Source organism: Podarcis tiliguerta (genome assembly GCF_965153285.1).
Source record: "Podarcis tiliguerta genome assembly, chromosome: 16".
Classification (NCBI taxonomy): domain Eukaryota; kingdom Metazoa; phylum Chordata; class Lepidosauria; order Squamata; family Lacertidae; genus Podarcis; species Podarcis tiliguerta.
In genome coordinates this window covers 25846634-25869125 of record NC_139549.1, presented here as the reverse complement: position 1 = coordinate 25869125, position 22492 = coordinate 25846634, and the positions used below count along the sequence as shown (strand labels likewise).

General features: G+C 47.6%; 1 protein-coding gene across 1 annotated transcript in view; it reads right to left on the bottom strand.

The window, feature by feature from the left end:
* Positions 1–22492, bottom strand: part of LOC310666594 (scavenger receptor class F member 2-like) — a 51876-nt gene that overhangs the window by 5410 nt on the left and 23974 nt on the right. Inside the window, 4 exon segments of the mRNA XM_083417640.1 lie at positions 878–1030; positions 12793–12911; positions 14893–15010; positions 16001–16104. Coding sequence (XP_083273766.1) covers positions 878–1030; positions 12793–12911; positions 14893–15010; positions 16001–16104 — 494 coding nt within the window.

The window sequence follows — 22492 nt, the reverse complement described above, 5'->3', positions numbered from 1 at the left end:
TTGGAAACTACAACTAATCCAGAATGCGGCAGCTAGACTGGTGACTGGGAGTGGCCGCTGAGACCATATAACACTGGTCCTGAAAGACCTACATTGGCTCTCAGTACGTTTCCAAGCACAATTCAAAGTGTTGGTGCTGACCTTTAAAGCACTAAATGGCTTCGGCCCAGTATACCTGAAGGAGCGTCTCCACCCCAATTGTTCAGCCCAGACACCGGGCTCCAGCTCCAAGGGCCTTCTGGTGGTTCCCTCACTGCGAAAGGTGAGGTTACAGGGAACCAAGCAGAGGGCCTTCTTGCTAGTAGTGCCCTCTTTGTGAACACCCTTCCATCAAATATCAAGGAGGTAAATAACTTTTAGAAGACATCTGAAGGCAGCCCTGTATCAGGAAGTATTTAATGTCTAATGTTTTACATTTTTTATGTGTTGTAAGCTGCCCAGAGTGGCTGGGGAAGAATAATAATAATAATAATAATAATAATAATAATAATAATAATTGTCCTGGCCTAAAGATCTAGGGTGATGTAGTGGTTTGAGTGTCAGACTAGGACCTGGGAGAACAGAGTTCAAATTCCCACTGGGTGGGACCAGTCCCCACCTCTCAGCCTAACCTACCTCACAGGGTTGTTGTGGGGCTTAAATGAGAAGGGGAAGAAGCACAGTGTGTGCCACCTTCAACTCCATGGAGAGGAAAGGTGGGATATAAATGCAATAAATTAATTTCAACTAAGGTTTTCACTTTGGAAGAAGCCATGGCAGCAGGGGATGCTGTAAGAAGGTGGCAGGTTTTTATGGCAGATGCGCCCGTTGAGGCTCAAAAGTCTGGACTGCCATTGTACTGGGGTTCCCCAGAGCCCTGCCTTTCTGCCCTGCTCACCTTCGTGTGGCACGCAGTAGACGGGGCCCTCATCCGTAGTGTCAAAGGACGAGAAGGAGCCCCGGGAGGACCACGAAGGCGACGGCTGCTCCACCACTGATGGGGGCTCAATGAAGCTGCAGTTCATGGTGTTCTCCAGGTCATGATGAGCCACTGCAACACAGAGAAAAGGTTGAGAAAGAGGTTCTTGGTCTGCATCTGAAAAAAGCAGGGCCGGATTTAGGTTTGATGAGGCCCTAAGCTACTGGCAGTAATGGGGCCCTTTATATGTCCAGCTGTCCTTTGTCAACAACAAATTGTTGCTATTTTGTGTTGAACATATGGTAATTTATACACCTAATAGGTATCTAAAGCCATTTGCATATAACAAATAGGAGCCTACAAAACACTGTTACTGTATGTAGGTTTTATTTTATTTGTTTTTTATCTTATATTGTGGAAATGTACATCCAGTTTCATTTCCTTTAATTTGGGGGGGGGGGCGAAGAGTGTGGGGCCCTAAGCTATAGTTTGTTTAACTTATACGTAAATCCAGCACTGGAAAAAAGCAATGAAAAGAAGAAAAAGAAGGGGGGGAGTAGCCGTGTTGGCTCAGAAGGAAATGAAATCCACACCCGAGAGACTAGATTCCCTTAATTATTAGGCCAACTAAAATCTCACCAAAAATTAGTGTGCAAGCTTTTCAGCTTTCCACAATTCTTCATCAGGCTAGAGGGGGGGACAGGGGACGGACGGACCCATAACCCTTCTTTTGTTTGTGTGTGCGTGTGCATATTACTGATTTTTTTTGCTCTTTAATTGCTTTGAGATTTTGTTTTTTGTTTTACAATCAAGCGGTGTGTACACACACACACACAATGTATATACTGCTTGATTGCAAAATAAAAAACAAAATCTCAAAGCAGTTAACAAAGAACAAAAAAATATTTAAAGCAGCCAAATATATATATATAAATCAGCAATAAACTAGAAACAGCCAAACATACACCAACATTCCACATGTCTGGTAGGCTTGTTTAAACAACAACTTTTTTTTGGCAGGTGCCGAAAAGAGTACAGTCAATAGTCAGGGAGTTCCAGAGTGCATGTGTTGCCATGCAAACACATTTATTACAGATGTGGGACGGGTATTATCTGGCACCTGTGACAGACGAGACTCTTGACAGTCCCATGGACTGCAAGAAGGTCAAAGATCTCCATTCTTAAGGAAATCAGCCCTGAGTGCTCACTGGAAGGACAGATCGTGAAGCTGAGGCTCCAATACTTTGGCCACCTCATGAGAAGAGAAGACTCCCTGGAAAAGACCCTGATGCTGGGAAAGATGGAGGGCACAAGCAGAAGGGGACGACAGAGGGCGAGATGGTTGGACAGTGTTCTCGAAGCTACTAACATGAGTTTGACCAAACTGTGGGAGGCAGTGGAAGACAGGAGTGCCTGGCTCTGGTCCATGGAGTCATGAAGAGTCGGACATGACTAAACGACTAAACAACAACAACAACAATATTGCACTGCTCGGTATTTTATATTAGTACTTTGATAGGGGTTTCATTGACAGCATTTATATCTGTGTTAATTTTTAGATTGTGCTGCTCGTTATTTTCTTTTAATAATAATGATTCTGGATTTTTACCGAGAGTATTTTCATTAACCTCCCCACACACAATCAGAATGAGTGCTCAGTGAAGACCAGGAATTGGGCTAACCTCCACAAAAGCTTCGTGCGACCAAATCAGGTTGAATGCTTGAATAAGCAGGCTGGCTTCAAGGAGGAACCGCCATCCTAAACTCAAGAGGATTAAGAGAGACCCAGAAGTCCTCACAAAGAAAAGAGAAACTTTTAATTTATTCTAACAGCAGAGGGTGCCCTCTCCCTTTCTGGCTAAGGACTGCCTCAGGAGGGTTTATGCCGCCTGCTGAATTTGGCTGTCCTAGGAAATGAGAAGGTGCGCACAAGGCACTGAAGCTTAACCACAAGAGTTAAGAAAATTGGGCTTGGGCTGACAGGGGATGTGAGGTCAGGGGCAGCAATGCTTCTGAATCCCAGTTGCTGGAAACTATAGAGCAGGGTATATTGCGCTCCAGAATCTCAACATCAAAAAAACTAAGACTATGGCCACTGGGCCAATCACCTCCTGGCAAATAGAAGGGGAAGAAATGGAGGCAGTGAGAGATTTTACCTTCTTGGGCTCCATGATCACTGCTGATGGTGACAGCAGTCACGAAATTAAAAGACGCCTGCTTCTTGGGAGAAAAGCAATGACAAACCTAGACAGCATCTTAAAAAGCAGAGACATTACCTTGCCAACAAAGGCCCGTATAGTTAAAGCTATGGTTTTCCCAGTAGTGATGTATGGAAGTGAGAGCTGGACCATAAAGAAGGCGGATCGCCGAAGAATTGATGCTTTTGAATTCTGGTGCTGGAGGAGACTCTTGAGAGTCCCATGGACTGCAAGAAGATCAAACCTCTCCATTCTTAAGGAAATCAGCCCTGAGTGCTCACTGGAAGGACAGATCCTGAAGCTGAGACTCCAATACTTTGGCCACCTCATGAGAAGAGAAGACTCCCTGGAAAAGACCCTGATGCTGGGAAAGATTGAGGGCACAAGGAGAAGGGGACGGCAGAGGACGAGATGGCTGGACAGTGTTCTTGAAGCTACCAGCATGAGTTTGACCAGACTGCGGGAGGCAGTGGAAGACAGGAGTGCCTGGCGTGCTCTGGTCCATGAGGTCACGAAGAGTCGGACACGACTAAACAACAACAACATATTGCACTCCAGTCCTGATTTTGGGTTTCCCATTGAGACATCTGATTGGCCACTGTGAGAACAGGATGCTGGGCTAGATAGGCCATTGGCCTGATCCAGCAGACTCCTTATGTTCTTAACTGATATTCAGAGGCACACTGCCTGCAACAGTGTAGACAGAGCACAGCCGTCGTGGATAGGCTTCTCCTCTGAATTTTTCTAGCCCTCTTCTAAAGCCATCTAAACTGCTGGCCATCCCTGCCTCTTGTGGGAGCAAATGCCATAGGTTAACTCTGTGCTGTGTGAAGAAAAATAGCAACACTCTTTTTTTTCATCTGTCCTGAAACTTTCAGTGTTCAGCTTCATTGGATGGGTCCTGTATGGTTCTGGCATTATAAGAGAGAAAGGAAAACTCTTGGCAGCTGGCATAATGATGGATTCTGCTGAAATGGCTAAAATGACCGGAAGAACCAGAAATCAGGAAGATCAAAACTTTAGAAGAAGAAGAAGAGTTTGGATTTGATATCCTGCTTTATCACTACCCGAAGGAGTCTCAAAGCGGCTAACATTCTCCTTTCCCTTCCTCCCCCACAACAAACACTCTGTGAGGTGAGTGGGGCTGAGAGACTTCAAAGAAGTGTGACTGGCCCAAGGTCACCCAGCAGCTGCATGTGGAGGAGCGGAGACGCGAACCCGGTTCCCCAGATTACGAGGCTACCGCTCTTAACCACTACACCACACTGGCTTTTTAATAAGGAATGGGGGAAATTTATAACTTATTTTAAAGACCATCGTAAACAGTTGAAATTGTTAGTAGGATTGGGATATCACTTGTAGTTTAAGGCTGGATTCTGGACACAATGGTGATGTAAAAGACTTGGATCATCATAAAAGATACAGGAGGAAATGATTAATAATAGGACCCACAAAGGGGAGGATGGAAGTTCAGGAGATTCCTTGGAATCTTGTTTTTACGATTTAGGTCTGATTATATCTCTGTGGAATTTTAATTTGAAAAAAACCAAATAAATAAATTTAATGGAAAACTCTCAGCAGCCACTTTAGAGAATGAAGATGCTGGGAGAACGAATTGCAGCGCGCTCGCACAATAACATGGCCACTGAGCCTTCCCCTGCCGCATAAGGCTTTGCAAATGAGACTGGGACCTGCTTGCCTGAACAGCCCCTGGGCCAAGGAGACCCCAAACAGGGCGGCTTCTGTGCAGAGTGAGCCCCCCGAGGGATGCAGAGTTTCCTGTAGCTGCTCGGCACTCAGACATCTGGTTCTGGGTGACTCGTTGCCAAATAAATCATGCCAAGAGCGGCTGCAAAAGCGCCGCGCTGCTTCCTGCGGGCCTCTCGCTTCCAACCAGCGCCATCCCCCCCTCCCAGCCACAGCATTTCTCCCCACAGATCCCCGTTTTCACTGGCCTGCCTCCTGGGCCAACGCTAGTCAGAGGAGGTCTCAGCCCTTGTTTCCTAAAGTTAGAGAAGAAGGGCAAGGGTGGGAGGGGGCAGGATAGCAGTACATCCGCTTTGCATGCAGAAGGTCCCAGGTTCAAACCCTGGCATCTCCAGGTAAGGCTGGGAGAGACACCTGAAACTCTGGAAAGCTGCTGCCAACCAGTGTCAACAATACTTAGCTAGATGGAAGAATGGTCTGACTCAATGTAAGGGAGCTTCCTGCCTCCTTATCGACATAGATATCTCCAGACTTGCCATATATTCACAAAAATTCTATGGATAAGATACTGTAAATATATATTTTTTCATCAGGCTGATGTTTTTAGTTTCCTGCAAAATATTTACAGTGGTGCCCCGCAAGACGAATGCCTCGCAAGACGGAAAACCCGCAAGACGAAAGGGTTTTCCGTTTGCAGAGGCGCTTCGCAGGACGAATTTCCCTATGGGCTTGCTTCGCAAGACGAAAAATGACGAAAAAAAATTGAATTTTTTTTGCTCCAAAACCCCTTATTCTGAATCGCTAAAAAGCATTTTAGCAGCAAAACCGCTAATCCCCCCCCTTAAAAAGCCGTTTTTAGCCCTTTTTTAGCCAATAGCGCTAATAGCGCTACTCCGTCAATGGGCTTGCTTCGCAAGACGAAAAAACCGCAAGACGAAAAGACTCCCGGAACGGATTCTTTTCGTCTTGCGAGGCACCACTGTATTTCTGTTGTCTATGGTTCTGGTAACCTTTTTTGGTTAGATTACTGCAATGCATTATATGTGGGGCTGCGCTTGAAGATAGTTCGGAAACTGGTGCAGAGTTTGGCAGCCAGGTTGGTCACTGGGGTAAGATGGACTGAGCACATCACACCAATTCTGGCCCAACTGCTCTGGTTGCCAATTAGCTTCCAGGCCGAATTCAAACTGCTGATTTTGACCTATAAAACCTTACGTGGCTCAGGACCCCGATACGTGAAGGACAACCTCGCCCCATACAAACTGGCCTGGACATTGTGTTCATCATTTGAGGCCATTCTTCGTCTGCCTCCTCTATGGGAGGTCCGGTGGGCGGCAACACAAGGAAGGGCCTTTTGAGTGGTGGCTCCCCACTTGTGGAATGCTCCCCACAGGGAGGCTTGCCTGGTGCCATCATTACAAGTGCCAGGTGAAAACATTCCCTTTCTGCCAGAGCTTTGGTTTTTAATTTTTCTGCAACCTTCTTCAGTGGGTGGAATGTTTTAATCCTACCTTTAAAAAACAAGAACGTCTTTTTAGATTTTTCTATGCTTTGTTCTATACCGGTTTTAATGTATGTGCTTGTTTCTATATGTATTGTAAGTTGCTTTTGTAAAAAAAAAAAGGGGGGGAGCAACTAATAAATTTAATAAATAATGTAAACCTATAGTTTTCATAATATTAAATTTCCATTGTTTTTAATATTTATACAGCGGTAGGCATCCACAATCCTTTTAACTCTTTCGGTTTTGTGCCTTAACTTCCAATGAAGAACAGTTTCAGCATTTGGGACTTTTTAATTTAGAGAAAAGCCAAGTACGAGACGACATGATAGAAGTTTAGAAAATGATGGAGAAAGTGGAGAGCGAAAATTTTCCACAATGCTAGAACTGGTAAAAGGTAAAGGACCCATGGATGGTTAAGTCCAGTCAAAGGTGACTATGGGGTTGCGGCGCTCATCTCGCTTTCAGGCCGAGGGAGCTGGCGTTTGTCCACAGACAGCTTTCCGGGTCACGTGGCCAGCAGGACTAAACCACTTCTGGTGCAACGGAACACAGCGATGGAAACCAGAGCGCACAGAAATGCTGTCTACCTTCCTGCCACAGCGGTACCTTTTTATCTACTTGCACTGGTGTGCTTTTGAGCTGCTAGGTTGGCAGGAGCAACGGGAGCTCACCTCATCGCAGGGATTCGAACCGCTGACCTTCCGATCGGCAAGCCCAAGAGGCTCAGTGGTTTAGACCACAGTGCCACCCGCTCCTCCCCGCTAGAACTGGTAGACATCCAGTGAAGCTGAATGTCGGAAGATTCAGGACAGACAAGAAGGACCAGCTTCTTCACACCTAGCATAGTTAAACACCCTCCCACTGTAAGCAGTGATGGCTACCAACTTGTATGGCTTTAAAAGAGGATTGGATAAATTCATGGAGAATGGGGTTTCCAACGCCTACTGGATAGGATGGCTATGGCTCTGTTTTCCACAGCTGGAGGAAGTAATGTTTCTGAAGATCAGTTGCCAGGATCTGCAGGAAGGGAGAGAGCTCTTGTGCTTACAGGTTTCCCAAAAGAGGCATCTGGTTGGCCACTGTGTGAACAGGATGCTGGACCAGGTGTGACCAGATGCACTGACCTAAGCCAGCAGCCTCTTCTGATGCTCACCCTATGGCATGGTCCATAGTATCTGCACCAAGGTTGCAACCTTCTTGCTGGATATGCTGTTCCAAAGAGAAGGCTGGCACCATCTTCCATTTCCTGCTCAGGGGAGGAGGAGCTGTAGGGCAACCCACCACCTCCTCCTCCTCTTCACTTCCATTCCTCCTCCTGGGGAAACCGAAAGGCCTCCATAGTGAAAGGGCCACCAGATCAAAAGCAGCTTTGAAGGCCACAGGAGAGCTGACCCGCTCCGGGCAGAACAAGCCACTTCCTCAGCTACTGCGTAAACAGAGACTTCCTTCGCCATCAAACAGGAAGGTTAGGCCTGTTCAAGAGTCTGCTTCTACCTCACAGAGCCAGGGCAAGTGGGCACAAGATCTGGGAAGGGCACTCCAGGGCAGTGGCGTAGCGTGGGGGGTGCAGGGGGGGCCGGCCGCACCGGGCGCAACATCTGGGGGTTAGGGTTAGGGTGCGCAAATCCACAGGTTAGGGGGCGCAAATCCACGGGTTAGGGGGTGCAAATTACTTGCCTTGCCCCGGGTGCTGACAACCCACGCTACGCCACTGCTCTAGGGCAGACCCTGTGCGAGCCTGGAGGTGGGTTTATGCATCGAGGGGCATTTGTTTTAAAGCTCCCAGGTGCTTGCAGCTCGTGCCTTTTTTTTTTTTTTGCTTCCTATGAGCGATGAGATAATCCCCTCCCCCAAGTGAAACCTCCATGTGCCAGGGCAGTCTATCTTAGAACACCAGACGCTGGAGACAAACGCTGTTGCTGCACACAGAGGAGGTCATAGTGTGTGAGAGGGAGAGGCAGGCAAGTTGCGCTCTCTCGGAATAATCTTGCTTAGGCAGTGCTGCTCAGCTCCATCCCTACAAGGGGATGTGGCAGCCCTTTCCGCCATTTTGAAAGAGCACTTTTGGTCAATGCGTTGAGACATGCGTGCCTTACTGGATGCATCCCATGGCAGGACAAAAGTAATCTCATTTCAGAAAATGGCCTTGAAGATACCTAATGGTAAACGACAAGAAACCTAAATCTATTATAAGTAGCTGTATGAACTAATGAAAATAGTTCATGTGCTGGTTGTGGGCACCTAGGAGGCACCGGGCTGCATGCAAGAGCACTAACACACAGAAAACCCACAATGTGATGCTCTATCTAGCTTAATATTGCCTACACTGACTGGCAGCAGTTCTTCAGGGGTTTCAGGCAGGGAACACTGGAGATGCCACTGGTGCCTGGAACCTTCTGCATGCAGAGCAGACGCTCAGCTACCAAGCTGCTACGTCCCCTTCTGCAGATCGTGGGCTGGCTTCTTAAAAACTGTGCCAGTTTTGCAGAAAGAAAGCGGGGTGGGGGGTGGGGAGAGAATGGAAACCTAAAAGGGGTGGATGGGAGAGATGGTCCGCTTGCCCTGGTCTCCCAGTGGCTCCAGCCTGCAAGCCCCCCCCCCGGCCCTCAACTACAGCTGCGCGGGACCTCAGCCCTCCGCGGTCAGGGATGGATAAAAAGAACATATGGCAAAGCCTGCATGCCAAGGCAAACAAAGGAGCCTGTGACCAAAGCATTTCATTCCAGTGAAATAACAGCCCCTCTGGCAGTCGAGCGAAGCCGCGGGAAGGAAGGCCAGCCTCGGAGAGGGTGTCCGCAGACAGGAGAGAGCGAGCAGATGCAAATCGACTTCTTCATGTCACAAGGGTCTCGGCTGCCAGGGTGGGTTGTCTGGTTTCCAACGTGGGCGCATCCCCTGTGGGGTAGTAGGATTCCCTGGGGGTGCGTGTGTGTGCGCTAAGAGGCAAGGAGGGGCAAAGGGATGCCGGAGGCGCAAATGACTATCACAGAACCATAAAGACTAGAGTTGGAAGGGACCCCCAAGGGCCATCAAGTCTAACCCCTTGCCTTTTCCTCTACGCCAGACATGTCCAACCGGCCGGGCGTGATCTACAGGTAGATTGCCGGAGTGCTCCAGGTCCATCGCTGGATTAAGAAAAGTTATTGCCTGTTTGCTCCTGGTCAATCGTGCCATGCCGCGCCCCTGCTCTATGTCCCACTGCCGCTGCTACAGCTGTGAAAGCTTGTCTTCTCAGAGGCGGTGGCATAGTGGGGGAATGAGGGAGGGCTTCGGACTGTTTAATGATTGATTTAATGCAATCCCACCCCTGCAAATAGCTCAGCAACAAAAGCTCAACCACTCTTGTCAATCGTTCCTAAAAGGCTCAGCAATTGGGCAATGCTCCCCCCCAAAAAGCTCAACAAATCTGGTCTGCCCCCCCCCCAAAAAAAACCTCTTGGCAATGACAATGGGTAGATTATTGCCAGTTTTATTATACAGTGGTACCTCAAGTTGAGAACTTAATTCGTTCTGGAGGTCTGTTTTTAACCTGAAACTTAACTGGAGGTACCTCTTTAGCTAATGAGGCCTCCCACTGCCGCCGCCATGCAATTTCTGTTCTCATCCTGAAGCAAAGTTCTTAACCCAAGGTATTATTTCTAGGTTAGCGGAGTCTGTAACCTGAAGCGTCTGTAACCTCACGCGTCTGTAACCCACTGTACTGGGGGTAGATCGCAGTCTCTAGAGAGTTTGACGTGTCTGCTCTACACTAAAACTCTGCAAGCTTTCCTCAACGGGGAATTGCTCCATCCCCATGATGGTTTTAGTTGACCTTTCCTGAGCTTTTTCCAACTGAACCTCAGCTGGGTAGCCAGGAGGTGCAGTTTCCACACCGAGTGCTGATGTTGTTTTCCTGCATGCATCTTCATCCTCATCTAAGGGGTCTCACACACACTGTTAGGAAGTGTGGCACTGTTCCTATTGCTTTTAGTTTAGTTAGGTAAAGGTAAAGGGATCGCTGACCATTAGGTCCAGTCGTGACCGACTCTGGGGTTGCGGTGCTCACCTCACTTTACTGGCTGAGGGAGCCGGCGTACAGCTTCCGGGTCATGTGGCCAGCAGAACTAAGCTGCTTCTGGCGAACCAGAGCAGCAACGGAAACGCCGTTTACCTTCCCACCGGAGTGGCAACTATTTATCTATTTGTGCTTTTGTGCTTTCAAACTGCTAGGTTGGCAGGAGCAGGGACCAAGCAACGGGAGCTCACCCCATCATTGCGGGGATTCGAACCGCCGACCTTCTGATCGGCAAGCCCTGGCTCTGGTTTAACCCACAGCGCCACCCGCGTCCCTCTTAGCAGGCAGCAAAAAGCAATGCGGGGGCAGGGGGAGGAGCAGAGCTGCTCTGAGCTGGACTATCCACTCTTGCACAAATGGTCTTTCACCCCCTTTGGGATTAATAATAATAATAATAATAATTTTATAATAATTTTATATTTGACCGGAGGGCATTCCACAAGATGGGCTTCACTACTGAGAAGGCCCTCCGCCTAGTTCCCTGTAACCTCACTTCTTGCAGAAGGCCCTCGGTGCTGGACCTCAGTGTCTGGGCTGAACGATGGGGGTGGAGATGCTTCTTCAGGTATACCGGGCCAAGGCCGTTTAGGGCTTTAAAGCTCAGCACCAGCACTTTGGATTGTGCTTGGAAACGTACTGGGAGCCAATGTAGGTCCTTTAGGATGGTGTTATATGGTTCCAGTGGCTGCTCCCAGTCACTGGTCTAGCTGCCACATTCTGGATTAGTTGTAGTTTCCAAGTTGCTTTCAAAGGTAGCCCCATGTAGGGTGCATTGCAGTAGTCCAAGACGGAGATACAGTGGTACCTTGGGTTACAGACACTTCAGGTTACAGACTCCGCTAACCCAGAAATATTACCTCAGCTTAAGAACTTTGCTTCAGGATGAGAACAGAAATTGCGCAGCGGCAACAGGAAGCCCCATCAGCTAAAGTGGTACCTCAGGTTAAGAACAGTTTTAGGTTAAGAATGGACCTCCAGAACGAATTAAGTTCTTAACCCGAGGTACCACTGTAACCCCAGCATGCACCACTCTGGCAAGACTGTGGAGGCATGTAGGGTCTCAGCCAGCATATCAGATGGAGCTGCTAGACAGCTGCCCTGGATACAGAATTGACCCAGAAGTGCCTCTGTCCAAACCCAGGGTCCTCTTTGCTGATTCCGGCAGAGGCAGCAGTCAGCAGCTCCAGCCTCCAAAGTCAGCAGAGGCCAAGAGGGGAGCCTCTCACTGCCCCGTTTATACAAAAGCCCCAAGCAGCAGGGAAGTGCCAGGAAATGGGGAAACACAGGCCCATTCAGCCTGGGCCTCTGCTTCACAGAAGGAGCCTCTATTCGGAGAAGAGGGGGGGAAACTCAGCCCAGCGGCGCTTCTGTAAACACAGCGCTTGTTATCGTTTCAGTGGGGAAATGGTTGCTGCTGCTCTGAGCCGCAGGCTTTTCAGCGCCAGGGATGTACCACTGTGCTCCCCTGACCGAGATGGGGGGTGGGTGGGGAGGCAGCTCTCAGAAAAGCTGAGTGCAAAAGAATCCTGATCAGCTTGAAATTGCTTAAAAGACGGGACAGGATCGTGTTTCTACCAGAGCTGAGCCAAAGGCTTCACAAAGTTTAATATTTGGAGCAAAGACTGCAGCAGAGAGGTCCATGACCTCCCCCTCTTTTTTGCACATTTCCCATGCCTGTTTGCAAGCCATGGTTCCCCTGGTCTGCTGCTGCTTTGTAGACATTAACCCCTCCCCAATAAAATTTGAAAGGGCTTCCTCACTGCTAAAATCCCAGCCAATCAGGGATCACATAGTGATCATGTTGACATCACAGTGCCAAGCAGCCTGTTCTATGGTTGTATTCACACCCATATTTAAAACACAGCTGCCTCAACTGTGGTTTGTTCAAGCCAACAAACCATGAATCGTTTCGCAGACCAGCCATAGTTTCTGTAACCAAATCCTCTTGCCTTGTGCCTCTGTAGCTTGATTGAGTATCTTGGTGGAGCAAAACACACACACAAAAAAACCCTCCACAGTCAGGCAAGGCTGACAATGCGTTCTGACATAACACAAAGCCATAGCTAGGAACAAGCCATGGTTTGTGAGCTAACAACAAACCGCGGCTTCACACTGTAGTTTGTTGCAAGAAAACAAACCCTGATTAATTCTACCAGGCTGGGCTTAGCCATTCAAAGACATGACACAGGGGCACTGACTGAACTGTCAGAATGGATCCTGACACATTTGCAAACCTAATTTAAGCCTCTGTCACCGTGACAAGAATTCTGAATCTCGCACGCCTGTTCATCATTCGTTTGTCTACACCGGGATCGTGATGCCACACAGTCAGACCTGCAAACCATGGTTAGCTATGGGGCCCTTAACAGGATGTGGGGAACACATAATAATGGAGCTTGGGGGGCGGGAGACAACCGGAGCTGGTCCTTACCTACAACCTTTGGCAGCTTCTGGCGGCGAAGAGGGATGCGTGGAAGTTTCATGCTGATGCGGCTGAACCTCCCACAAAGACGCCTCGGGGATTTCTTATGGGGTGGGTCCTGGTTTGAGCTGCAAGGGAAGATGTGCATTTTGGGTTAGACTCCTGGCAGATGTTAACAGTGTGGATGCAGATGGACTGGGACCAGGGTTGTCCTGGTGGATAGTGTGACGAAGGCCCCCATCACTTTGCTTTACTGTCCTCTGTTAGGGTTGCCCCTTCTTTCTGCATTGCAGAAGGTTGGAGTAGATGCTCCTCCAACTCTACAATTCTATGATTCTTCTGGCACTGTGTCTGGTCAACATGGGCAAGCACAATGAGGAAGTAGTAGAGTCTTGAGCTGGCAGAAGGGGCTATACTACTTTCAGCCTTCTCACATGTGAATTCTTCCTATCCTCTTTTAAACCCATCCAATTTGTCGGACATCACTGCCTCCTGTGCCAGGGAGTACCATATCTTTGTAAATTTACCGTATTTTTTGCTCTATAACTCACTTTTTCCCTCCTAAAAAGTAAGGGGAAATGTGTGTGCGTCTTATGGAGCGAATGCAGGCTGTGCAGCTATCACAGAAGCCAGAACCACAAGAGGGATTGCTGCTTTCACTGCGCAGTGATCTCTCTTGCTGTTCTGGCTTCTGAGATTCAGAATATTTTTTTTCTTGTTTTTCTCCTCCAAAAACTAGGTGCATCTTGTGGTCTGGTGCGTCTTATAGAGTGAAAAATACGGTATTTATTTGGTTTTTCAAATTAAAATTTTATAATCACATATCAACATACAATAGAAAAAACAAGATTCCACAGAATCTCCTGGATTTCCCTCTCCCCCTTTGTGGGTCCTGTTGTTAGTCCTTTCCTCCTGCATCTTTTATAATAAACCAAATCTTTTTGCATCTCCATTATACCCAAAATTCACCATTAAAATATGGCAGGGAGTACCATAATTTAAGAAGCTACGCGAAGGACTCAAATTTTATCTGTCCTGAATCTTCCAACATGCAGCTTTTTTTTAACCTTTAAAGCCCTATACAGCCTAGGACCCTCGTACCTACAGGACCGCCTCTCCTGGTATGTCCCACAGAGGAACTTACGGTCTTCAAACAAAAACATCTTGGAGGTCCCGGGCCACAGAGAGGTTAGGCTGACCTCAACCAGAGCCAGGGCTTTTTAAGCTGTGGACCCGATCTGGTGGAACGCTCTGTCACAAGTGACTAGGGCCCTGAGGGACTTGACATCTTTCCGCAGGGCCTGCAAGACAGAGCTGTTCCACCAGGCCTTTGGTCAGGGCACAGCCTGACTCCCTCCTTTGGCAATCTTCACAGAACTTTGGCCCAATGGTTGCCATCAATTTGATTTGAATTACTTTTATAATGAAATGATTTTATTTTATTGTTGTTAGCCGCCCTGAGCCTGGCTTCGGCTGGGGAGGGCGGGATATAAATAAAATTTATTATTATTACAGTGGTGCCCCGCAAGACGAATGCCTTGCAAGACGGAAAACCCGCTAGACGAAAGGGTTTTCCGTTTTTCAATGCGCTTCGCAGGACGAATTTCTCTATGGGCTTGCTTCGCAAGACGAAAATGTCTTGCGATTCCTGGGGTTTTTTTCCCGCTCCCTACCCCCTTTTTCTAAGGCACTAAGCTGCTAATAGCCTTTTAGCAGCTAATCCGCTAATCCCTTAAGCCTTTAATAGCCGCTAATAGCCGCTAATAGCCGCTAAACCGCTAATCCGCTAATGGGCTTGCTTCGCAAGACGAAAAAACCGCTAGACGAAGAGACTCACGGAACACGGATTCTTTTCGTCTTGCGAGGCACCACTGTATTATTATTAGGATGATGAGAGAGGGAGGAAAACATTTCTCCCCCTGCCGTGTACAATTTAATTCATTATCATGTGGCCTCTAGCTCACCTTTTCTATAAACTGAAAAGTCCCAAATGCAGACACCTTAGGCAGAAGCAGACCAGACCCCCTCAATCACCCTCCCTCCTGCCCACCAAGGAGCCTTGGTAGCCCCCCTGCCAATGGACTCAGGGTTCCCAGCATTGATGCTTACTCCCGACAGTGGTCTTTCTTGCGGCAAACGCAGCAGCAACACAGGAGGGAGAGGAGGAGGAGGAGGAGGAAGGCCAAGAGGGCACCGGCTCCAATGACACCCATCCGCTGGTTAGCCTCTGAAATGGAATCGGGAGAGAAACAACACCCCCCCTCTTGTTTTATTTTATTTATTTAATGGAATTTGTACATTGCTCCATTGTAAAAAAAAAAAAAACAACTCTCAGCAGTTCCCAGAAATAAAACATGCATTGAAATGATTGATCAAAGTCAGAGTTACAAATTAAATTAAGCAGAAACAATAGCCCCCCCCATTAAAAAATATAGACATTATAAAATAAAATTAACCTATTAAAATGCATGTCAACTTTACACATCCAGGTAGGCTTGCTGAAATAAGCAAAATAGGTTTTTGGCAGGTGCTGAAAAAAATACACAGTGATGGCAGCTACCTGGTTGTAAAGGGGCGGGGAGTTCCAAATTATAGGTGCTGCCATACTAAAGGATTAACTCATTGAACGTGCAGAAAGACACTGCAGTTCTAAGTGGTTCGGCAGGCATATAATTCCAATTGTTTTCAGTTTCTCAATCTTAAATTCAGTTCTCCACATTTCCACATCTTTTTGCATATTTTTAAAAATAAAAAATAAGAAAGTCCATGCAAATTCAACAGCATTTTAGCATGTCTTTCTACCTAAACTACATTTTTGGATGCAAAATTGCCTAATTGTCAAAACAGTCCCCCTAATATGATGCATTTTCCTATGGCACCTTCACAAACTTATGCATTTATTCGACTTGGCTGCAGAACTGCATTGCAAAATTCAGAGAAGGGCAAAAATTTGTAGTGTTTCGACTCACCTATTATTACTATTTTTAAAATAAGGGGTCAATTTAGTTAAGTTTGCCTTTGGATGCAGATGGAATCAATTCTATCTCTCATCCCTAGTTAGGTAGGATGGAAACTAGTCCTGTTAGCCTGCAGAGGGAGCCTTGCCATAGAACTCTGCAGACTCCAAACTTCCCAATGGGAACAGTTCAGAACTAGCAGCCCAGGACTCGACTCAGCTGATGGATGCTGGTGATGTCTGTTCCCCCAAGCCACTTACCCATGTGGCAAGATCCAGTCAGTGGGTCGCAAGAATCTTCGTGGCATTTGCAGGATTCTGAACAGTTCACCCCGTAGTGACCAGTCTGGCACGTCACGTTACACCTGTGGGATGTGATACACAAGTAGCAGTCAAGTACAACATTCCTTGTTTGCCTAGAGTGGACATGCAAAGGGGATGTTTGTTCCAGCCAGTCGAAAACTTCCTGTTTCCTCCTGGGCTGGGACATACTTCCTTTTGCATGTGACTAGAGGTGGGCGTGACCTTACCTGTGCAGGTAACAAAAGCACCAGGCACGCAGCACACACACTCTCTTTGACTTCCTCTCTTCATTGGAGCAGCTTTTTTCAGAGAACAAAGAGACTATCTCCATATGGTATAGACTCACATGTATATATCTGTAACTAAATCTGCCTTCAGGGATCCAACTGTGAACTGATGATGATGTGAGTAAACTTCTTTTATACACCTTAAATAAGATTGTGGCGTGTTTATCCTTTTAATAGGGAAATAAGGGATCTTCTCAGTATTGAGAAGCTTAAACAAGCTTGCAACCAGCTACCTGCTGTGTGTTTAAAGGGGAATGTTAAAACTCTGCTAAGTTATAGAACTTGCTAGCTCAAGTTAGGAAGGATATTAAAAAGGTAAAGGTACCCCTGCCCGTACGGGCCAGTCATGTCCGACTCTAGGGTTGTGCACCCATCTCACTTAAGAGGCCGGGGGCCAGCGCTGTCCGGAGACACTTCCAGGTCACGTGGCCAGCGTGACGAAGCTGCTCTGGTGAGCCAGCACCAGCGCAGCGCACGGAAACGCTGTTTACCTTCCCGCTATAAAGCGGTACCTATTTATCTACTTGCACTTAAGAGTGCTTTCGAACTGCTAGGTGGGCAGGAGCTGGGACCGAAAGACGGGAGCTCACCCCGCCGCGGGGATTCGAACCGCCGACCATGAGATCGGCAAGCCCTAGGCACTGAGGTTTTACCCACAGCGTCACCCGTGTCCCATAGGATATTAATAAACAATATGTCCTCTCCTGCCTCTCTGAACATTCCCACAACACCTGAGGAAGGAATTATCAGGTGAGTGGGGGGAAAGAGAGAGAGAAGGCAGGCAAGTCACCCTTTGCTCTCCCCTCCAGAAGCAGGGGTGGCTATTAAATCACCCAAGGGTGTCCTAACGGAAAGCATATTGGAACGTTGTCGTTTCCAGCTGGTGCCCAAAGACAAAATAAGGGTTAGGAGAGACAGAGGGAAATGGAATGATAAGACCATGTCTGGCCATGAGGACTAGAAACATGCTGAATTTCAGAAAAGAAAACTGATAAGGCCACAACCCAGCCTTCAAGGTCTATGATCACCTGTCTAAAGCTGACCAGAGGTAGCATTATTCTCAATTTATGATGGGGTGGAAGGTTTGCAGGCTAGAAAGGACTTGCTCACAAATTTATTGACAGCTGCATGAATTATGATAGCTAGGAAGTGGAAGGGGCAAGCAGACTATAAAATGGAAGAATGGTATGAAGAGGTGTGGGATATAGCTATTGATGATAAATCAACATGTGCCATTAAGGTAAGACGGGGGGAATAAGCAGGAGAAATGATTTTGAGGAGACACGGAGGGTGTTTGTAGAATTTGTACTGTTAAAACGGAAAGGGGTCAAACCATCGCAAGGGGTGTTGAAATTTTGGGAGGTTGGATGGTTATAATGGAATGGTCTCGGTGGTGGGGTGGACATTTTTATTCTTATTTATGCGTGATTATTACTTTGTCAAATAATAATAATAATAATAATAATAATAATGGTCTATGATCACCTGTCTGTAGGAATGGGTTACATCCCAATTAAACGTGTGTCAGTTCAACACTAGGCTACGGGTTGTTCCCTTTCTCTACTGCAAAGCTATGCAAAGCTAGCTGACAAAAAATAAAAAGGCATTCTGGAGAGCTGCTGTCCGTCAGTGCAGACAGTATTGAGCAGGTTGCATGTGAAGGCCAGCTGCTGGGAACCAGCAGTGGGGAAGGGGCTGCCCTCGTGTCCAGGTCCTGGTTTTGTGTTTCCCATAATGGGTGTCTGGTTGGCCACTGTGAGCAGAGGATACTGGGCTAGTTGGGTCGCCGGTGTGATCCTGCTGGGCTCCTCCAAGGTTCTTATGGATCAAGGTTCTGACTCAGTATAAAGCAGCTTCCCATACCATGATGATCCCTTTATTGTATCTGGTTGGCACAACATCTGGCAAAGGGTTGGGTGGTCACCTGCCAGGGTATGTTCGCTGCATTGTGCGGGTTTGGGCTGCCTGGCCCTTGGGTTTCCTTTCAGCTCTACAATTCTGTATTTCAGCTAAAGGAAGGTCCAAGCTGCAAAGCTGCTGGCTGAATGTCAGACGAGAGCAGCTGCTGCCATTCCACAGCCATCAGATTCTGTCAGGGATTTTCATGCCTCTTGAACATCCAAAGCTCTCCTGCTGGCTAGGGTCCCTGCCTCTCCGGTGCCACGTGCCTCTTGGCAGAGAAAAGGGTAGGGGCCACTCACGGCCTGCAGAGCAGCTGCAAGCAGGCCTGTTCTAGAGGGCTTCTTCGCACAACGTGGAATTTATTTGCAGAACCTGCTGCCACAAGAGGTGGTGACAGTCAGGAGTCCAGGTGGTTTTCAAAGCAGGATTTGCTGTGGGCTAAAAGGATGCTCGGGGACGCGGGTGGCGCTATGGGTTAAACCACAGAGCCTAGGGCTTGCTGATCAGAAGGTCGGCAGTTCGAATCCCTGCGATGGGGTGAGCTCCCGTTGCTCGGTCCCTGCTCCTGCCAACCTAGCAGTTCGAAAGCACATCAAAGTGCAAGTAGATAAATAGGTACTGCTCTGGCGGGAAGTTAAACGGCATTTCCATGCGCTGCTCTGGTTTGCCAGAAGCGGCTTAGTCATGCTGGCCACATGATCCGGAAGCTGTACGCCGGCTCCCTTGGCCAATAAAGCGAGATGAGCGCCGCAACCCCAGAGTCGGCCATGACTGGACCTAGTGGTCAGGGGTCCCTTTACCTTAAAAGGATGCTTTTAGTCCAGGGATGGAAAGAAGACCCTACCAGAGAGGAATGGCAAACTAAATTGCTGGAATATGCAGAAATGGCAAAAACGACTGGAAGAATCAGAAAGCAAGAGGATGAAAGCTTTCAAAAAGAATGGGAGGAATTTACATTTTATCTGAGAGACCGCTGTAAACAAATGAAAACATCGGCAGGTTTTTAACAACACTTGCAACGTTAACAAAAACTTTGGATAATAAATTGAAAATATAGAGGAGGAGATAACATGCAGTTGAAAAGGATAACATAAATATCCATGGAAGGAATGTGGAGGGGGGCGGGGAGTCTGAGAGTCAAGAGAATCTTGCATTTTGAGTGTAATTGTGATACAGTGGTACCTGGGGTTACAGACGATTCAGGTTATAGACTCCGCTAAGTTTAAAATGCTAAATATAAGTTTAAAATGCTAAATATTACAAATTCAACTAAATGAAGTACAGTGGTACCTCGGGTTACAAAAAAGAAAAACCTTTTTACAATTGTGCGGCTGATATTCCACAAAACAGTTGTCACTTATTTGACGCTGTTTATGAATCGCTTCCCATAAGGTACGTCGAAGCAATTTTGCAAGAGAAGCAATTGAAAGCCGTTCTGTGTATGAGAACGTTGGCCAGTGTGAGAGAAGGATGCTGGACTAAATGGGCCACTGGCCTGATCCTGCAGGCTCTTCTGATGCTCTTATGTTCTTAAGTCTGTTCTGCCAGGTTTTGGTGTGGGTCAGGTGTAACCAGAGAAAAGTGAAAAGCTAGACAAAAAGAGCCCTATAGAATCAGTTGTGCTGCCATTGGGCTTTTGCCTCCCTGGCCATAATAATGTGTTTGTGTTGGGGGTGTTTTTCTAAAAAAAACAATCTTGTGATTCCCCCCCCCCCCCGCAACAAACACCAGCCCAGGGAAAGAAACGAAAGTGTTTTCGCAGTTGACCCTCTGCACTTTGCTTTCTTTTGCACTCATTTAAAGATGACTCGGAAGAGCAAAGTGTCCCCCAGAAAATCACCCGTGTCATTTTCTTAGTTTCTAGAGGATAAGAGGATAGAGGGACGCGGGTGGTGCTGTGGGTTAAACCACAGAGCCTAGGACTTGCCGATCAGAAGGTCGGCGGTTCAAATCCCCGTGACGGGGTGAGCTCCTGTTGTTCGGTCCCTGCTCCTGCCAACCTAGCAGTTCGAAAGCACATCAAAGTGCAAGTAGATAAATAGGTACCGCTCCGGCAGGAAGGTAAACGGCGTTTCCGTGCACTGCTCTGGTTTGCCAGAAGCAGCTTAGTCATGCTGGCCACATGACCCGGAAGCTGTACGCCAGCTCCCTCGGCCAGTAAAGCGAGATGAGCGCCGCAACCCCAGAGTCATCCATGACTGGACCTAATGGCCAGGGGTCCCTTTACCTTTTTAGAGGATAAGAAAAGCTGTGCTGGATCAGGCCAATGCCCATCTAGTCTAGCATCCTCCTTCTTCTTTGGCGATCACTCATAGCCGAGTTAGATTGTCTTCCATAAACACGGTTTTAAAAGTGAGTCCGTAAGTGACTGCGGAGGACATTTCTGGATCCACACTTCCTTCCACAGTGGGGACATAGGTTTCCGGGCAGGAGTTGAGCACTGAGGGTTTGCTAAGCGTGCCTTCCTCCCTTTCGTCCTGAGTTCGAGGGTCTTCACAGTCTATGACACCTTTGGTAAAGGCTGTTCTCCAATTGGAGCAATCGCAGGCAAGTGTTTCCCAGTTGTCAGTGTTTATACTACATTTATTAAGATTTGCCTTTGAACCTCTTTTGCTCTTTTGCTGACCACTAGCATTAGGCTTACCATTTTTAAGTTCGGAAGCATTTCTGCAGAAGCAGAGCATGGTCATCATGGTTAGTAGCCACTGATAGCCCTATCCTGCAATCCTCTTTCAAAGCCATCCAAGTTAGTGAGCGTCACTGCCTCCTGTAGTAGTGAGTTCCGCAGTTTAACTATGCGCTGGAAACATTGCACAGTTGCAAAGGAAACAGCAAATTGCAACTTTGCCCACTGAATCCCAAGTCATTTCCCAATGATATAAATCTTTTTAAAAGACATTTTCAAAAACGGCATCATGTTCTTCCTCTCTGCCTCCGGATCTGGATTTCTCGTCTCCTGGGAATTAAGGGAGAAACCAGCTTTTTATTGCTGCTGCTGTTCTACCGAGAGCTGGCCTGATTACATTTGGCTGCTTAGTCTGTTTCCAAGGCTCAATTTGGGCTCAGTGAACCATACCAGGGTTTTTTTTTCGGGGGGGGGGGGTAGTTCCACTGGGGCGTCTTGCTGTCTTCTTCCTTAGCTCTGTTAGCACAGCCCACTCTGCAAGTTTTGCCTTCAGACCATTACTCATCACTTCCTCTGTCAGCTCCAATCTGCAGCGGAGCCTTGCTTGCATTTTTCCATTTCTTGACAAATACTTGGTATATTTTCAGCACAGCAAGCACGTCTCTCTGGAAGTGTATATGGGAACTTCTCCCCTACTTTCTCAGATCTTAGTATATGTGCCAAAAGTCATCTGTCTGTCACCGGATGAGAGCTGTTCCATTTGTTGTTGTGCGATGTTAAGAGCCCTCGTATCCAGAACGTGCAATTCTAGCGTTCGGGAGGAGCACTGCTCAGTGGTTAAGAGCATCCGCTTTGCATGCAGGAGGTCCTGGGTTCAATCCCCAGTGGCACCTCCAGGCAGGGCTGGGAGCACCCGCTGCTTGAAACCCTGGAGAGCCTCTGCCAGTCAGAGTTGGTAATACAGAGGTAGAGGGACCAGTGATGTGAATCCTTATGAGGCTGCCTTATACAGTGATGGGGAAGATTTAAATAAAGGAGGTCCCAGTTTCAATTCCTGGCATCTCCGGGTAGGGCTGGGTGAGAATCCCTGCCTGGAGAGCTGCTGCCAGTCAGTGCTGACACCACTAGGCTAGATGTTGATGTCTGTTGCCCACAGCAGTCCTGGCAAACGGAGGAACCTGCGCGGCTTCAGAGCTGTGTCAGCAAATGGAAAGCCCTGAGCAGGCTAAAAATAAGATTTGGTCAGGAGTTACTCATCAGCTTGCTTGCTGGCTACCGAGAATGACTGTGTGTTCAAACGGGCTCCGTGGTGTGATTGTTTTGCAAGCGAAAGCTCTTCTTTTCTTCCTTTTGCGGTTCCTTCCTCCCCACCACGAAAGTTGGAAGCAGGAATCTCTGCACAGCTTCCTTGGAAAGCAACACAGAGCAAAGTGTCCCGTTTGTCTGAAGAGGGCTCTTTGTTTCGATTTGGGCTTTTTGTTGTTGTTTTTCCATCACAAAAAAGCTAAAGGATAGTTCAGAGACCTCCTACGGATGGTTTCATGGCCTCCCGCCACAAGGTGAAACTGGGACCTCCTTTATTTACCGTATTTTTTGCACCATAACACTCACTTTTTTCCTCCTAGAAAGTAAGGG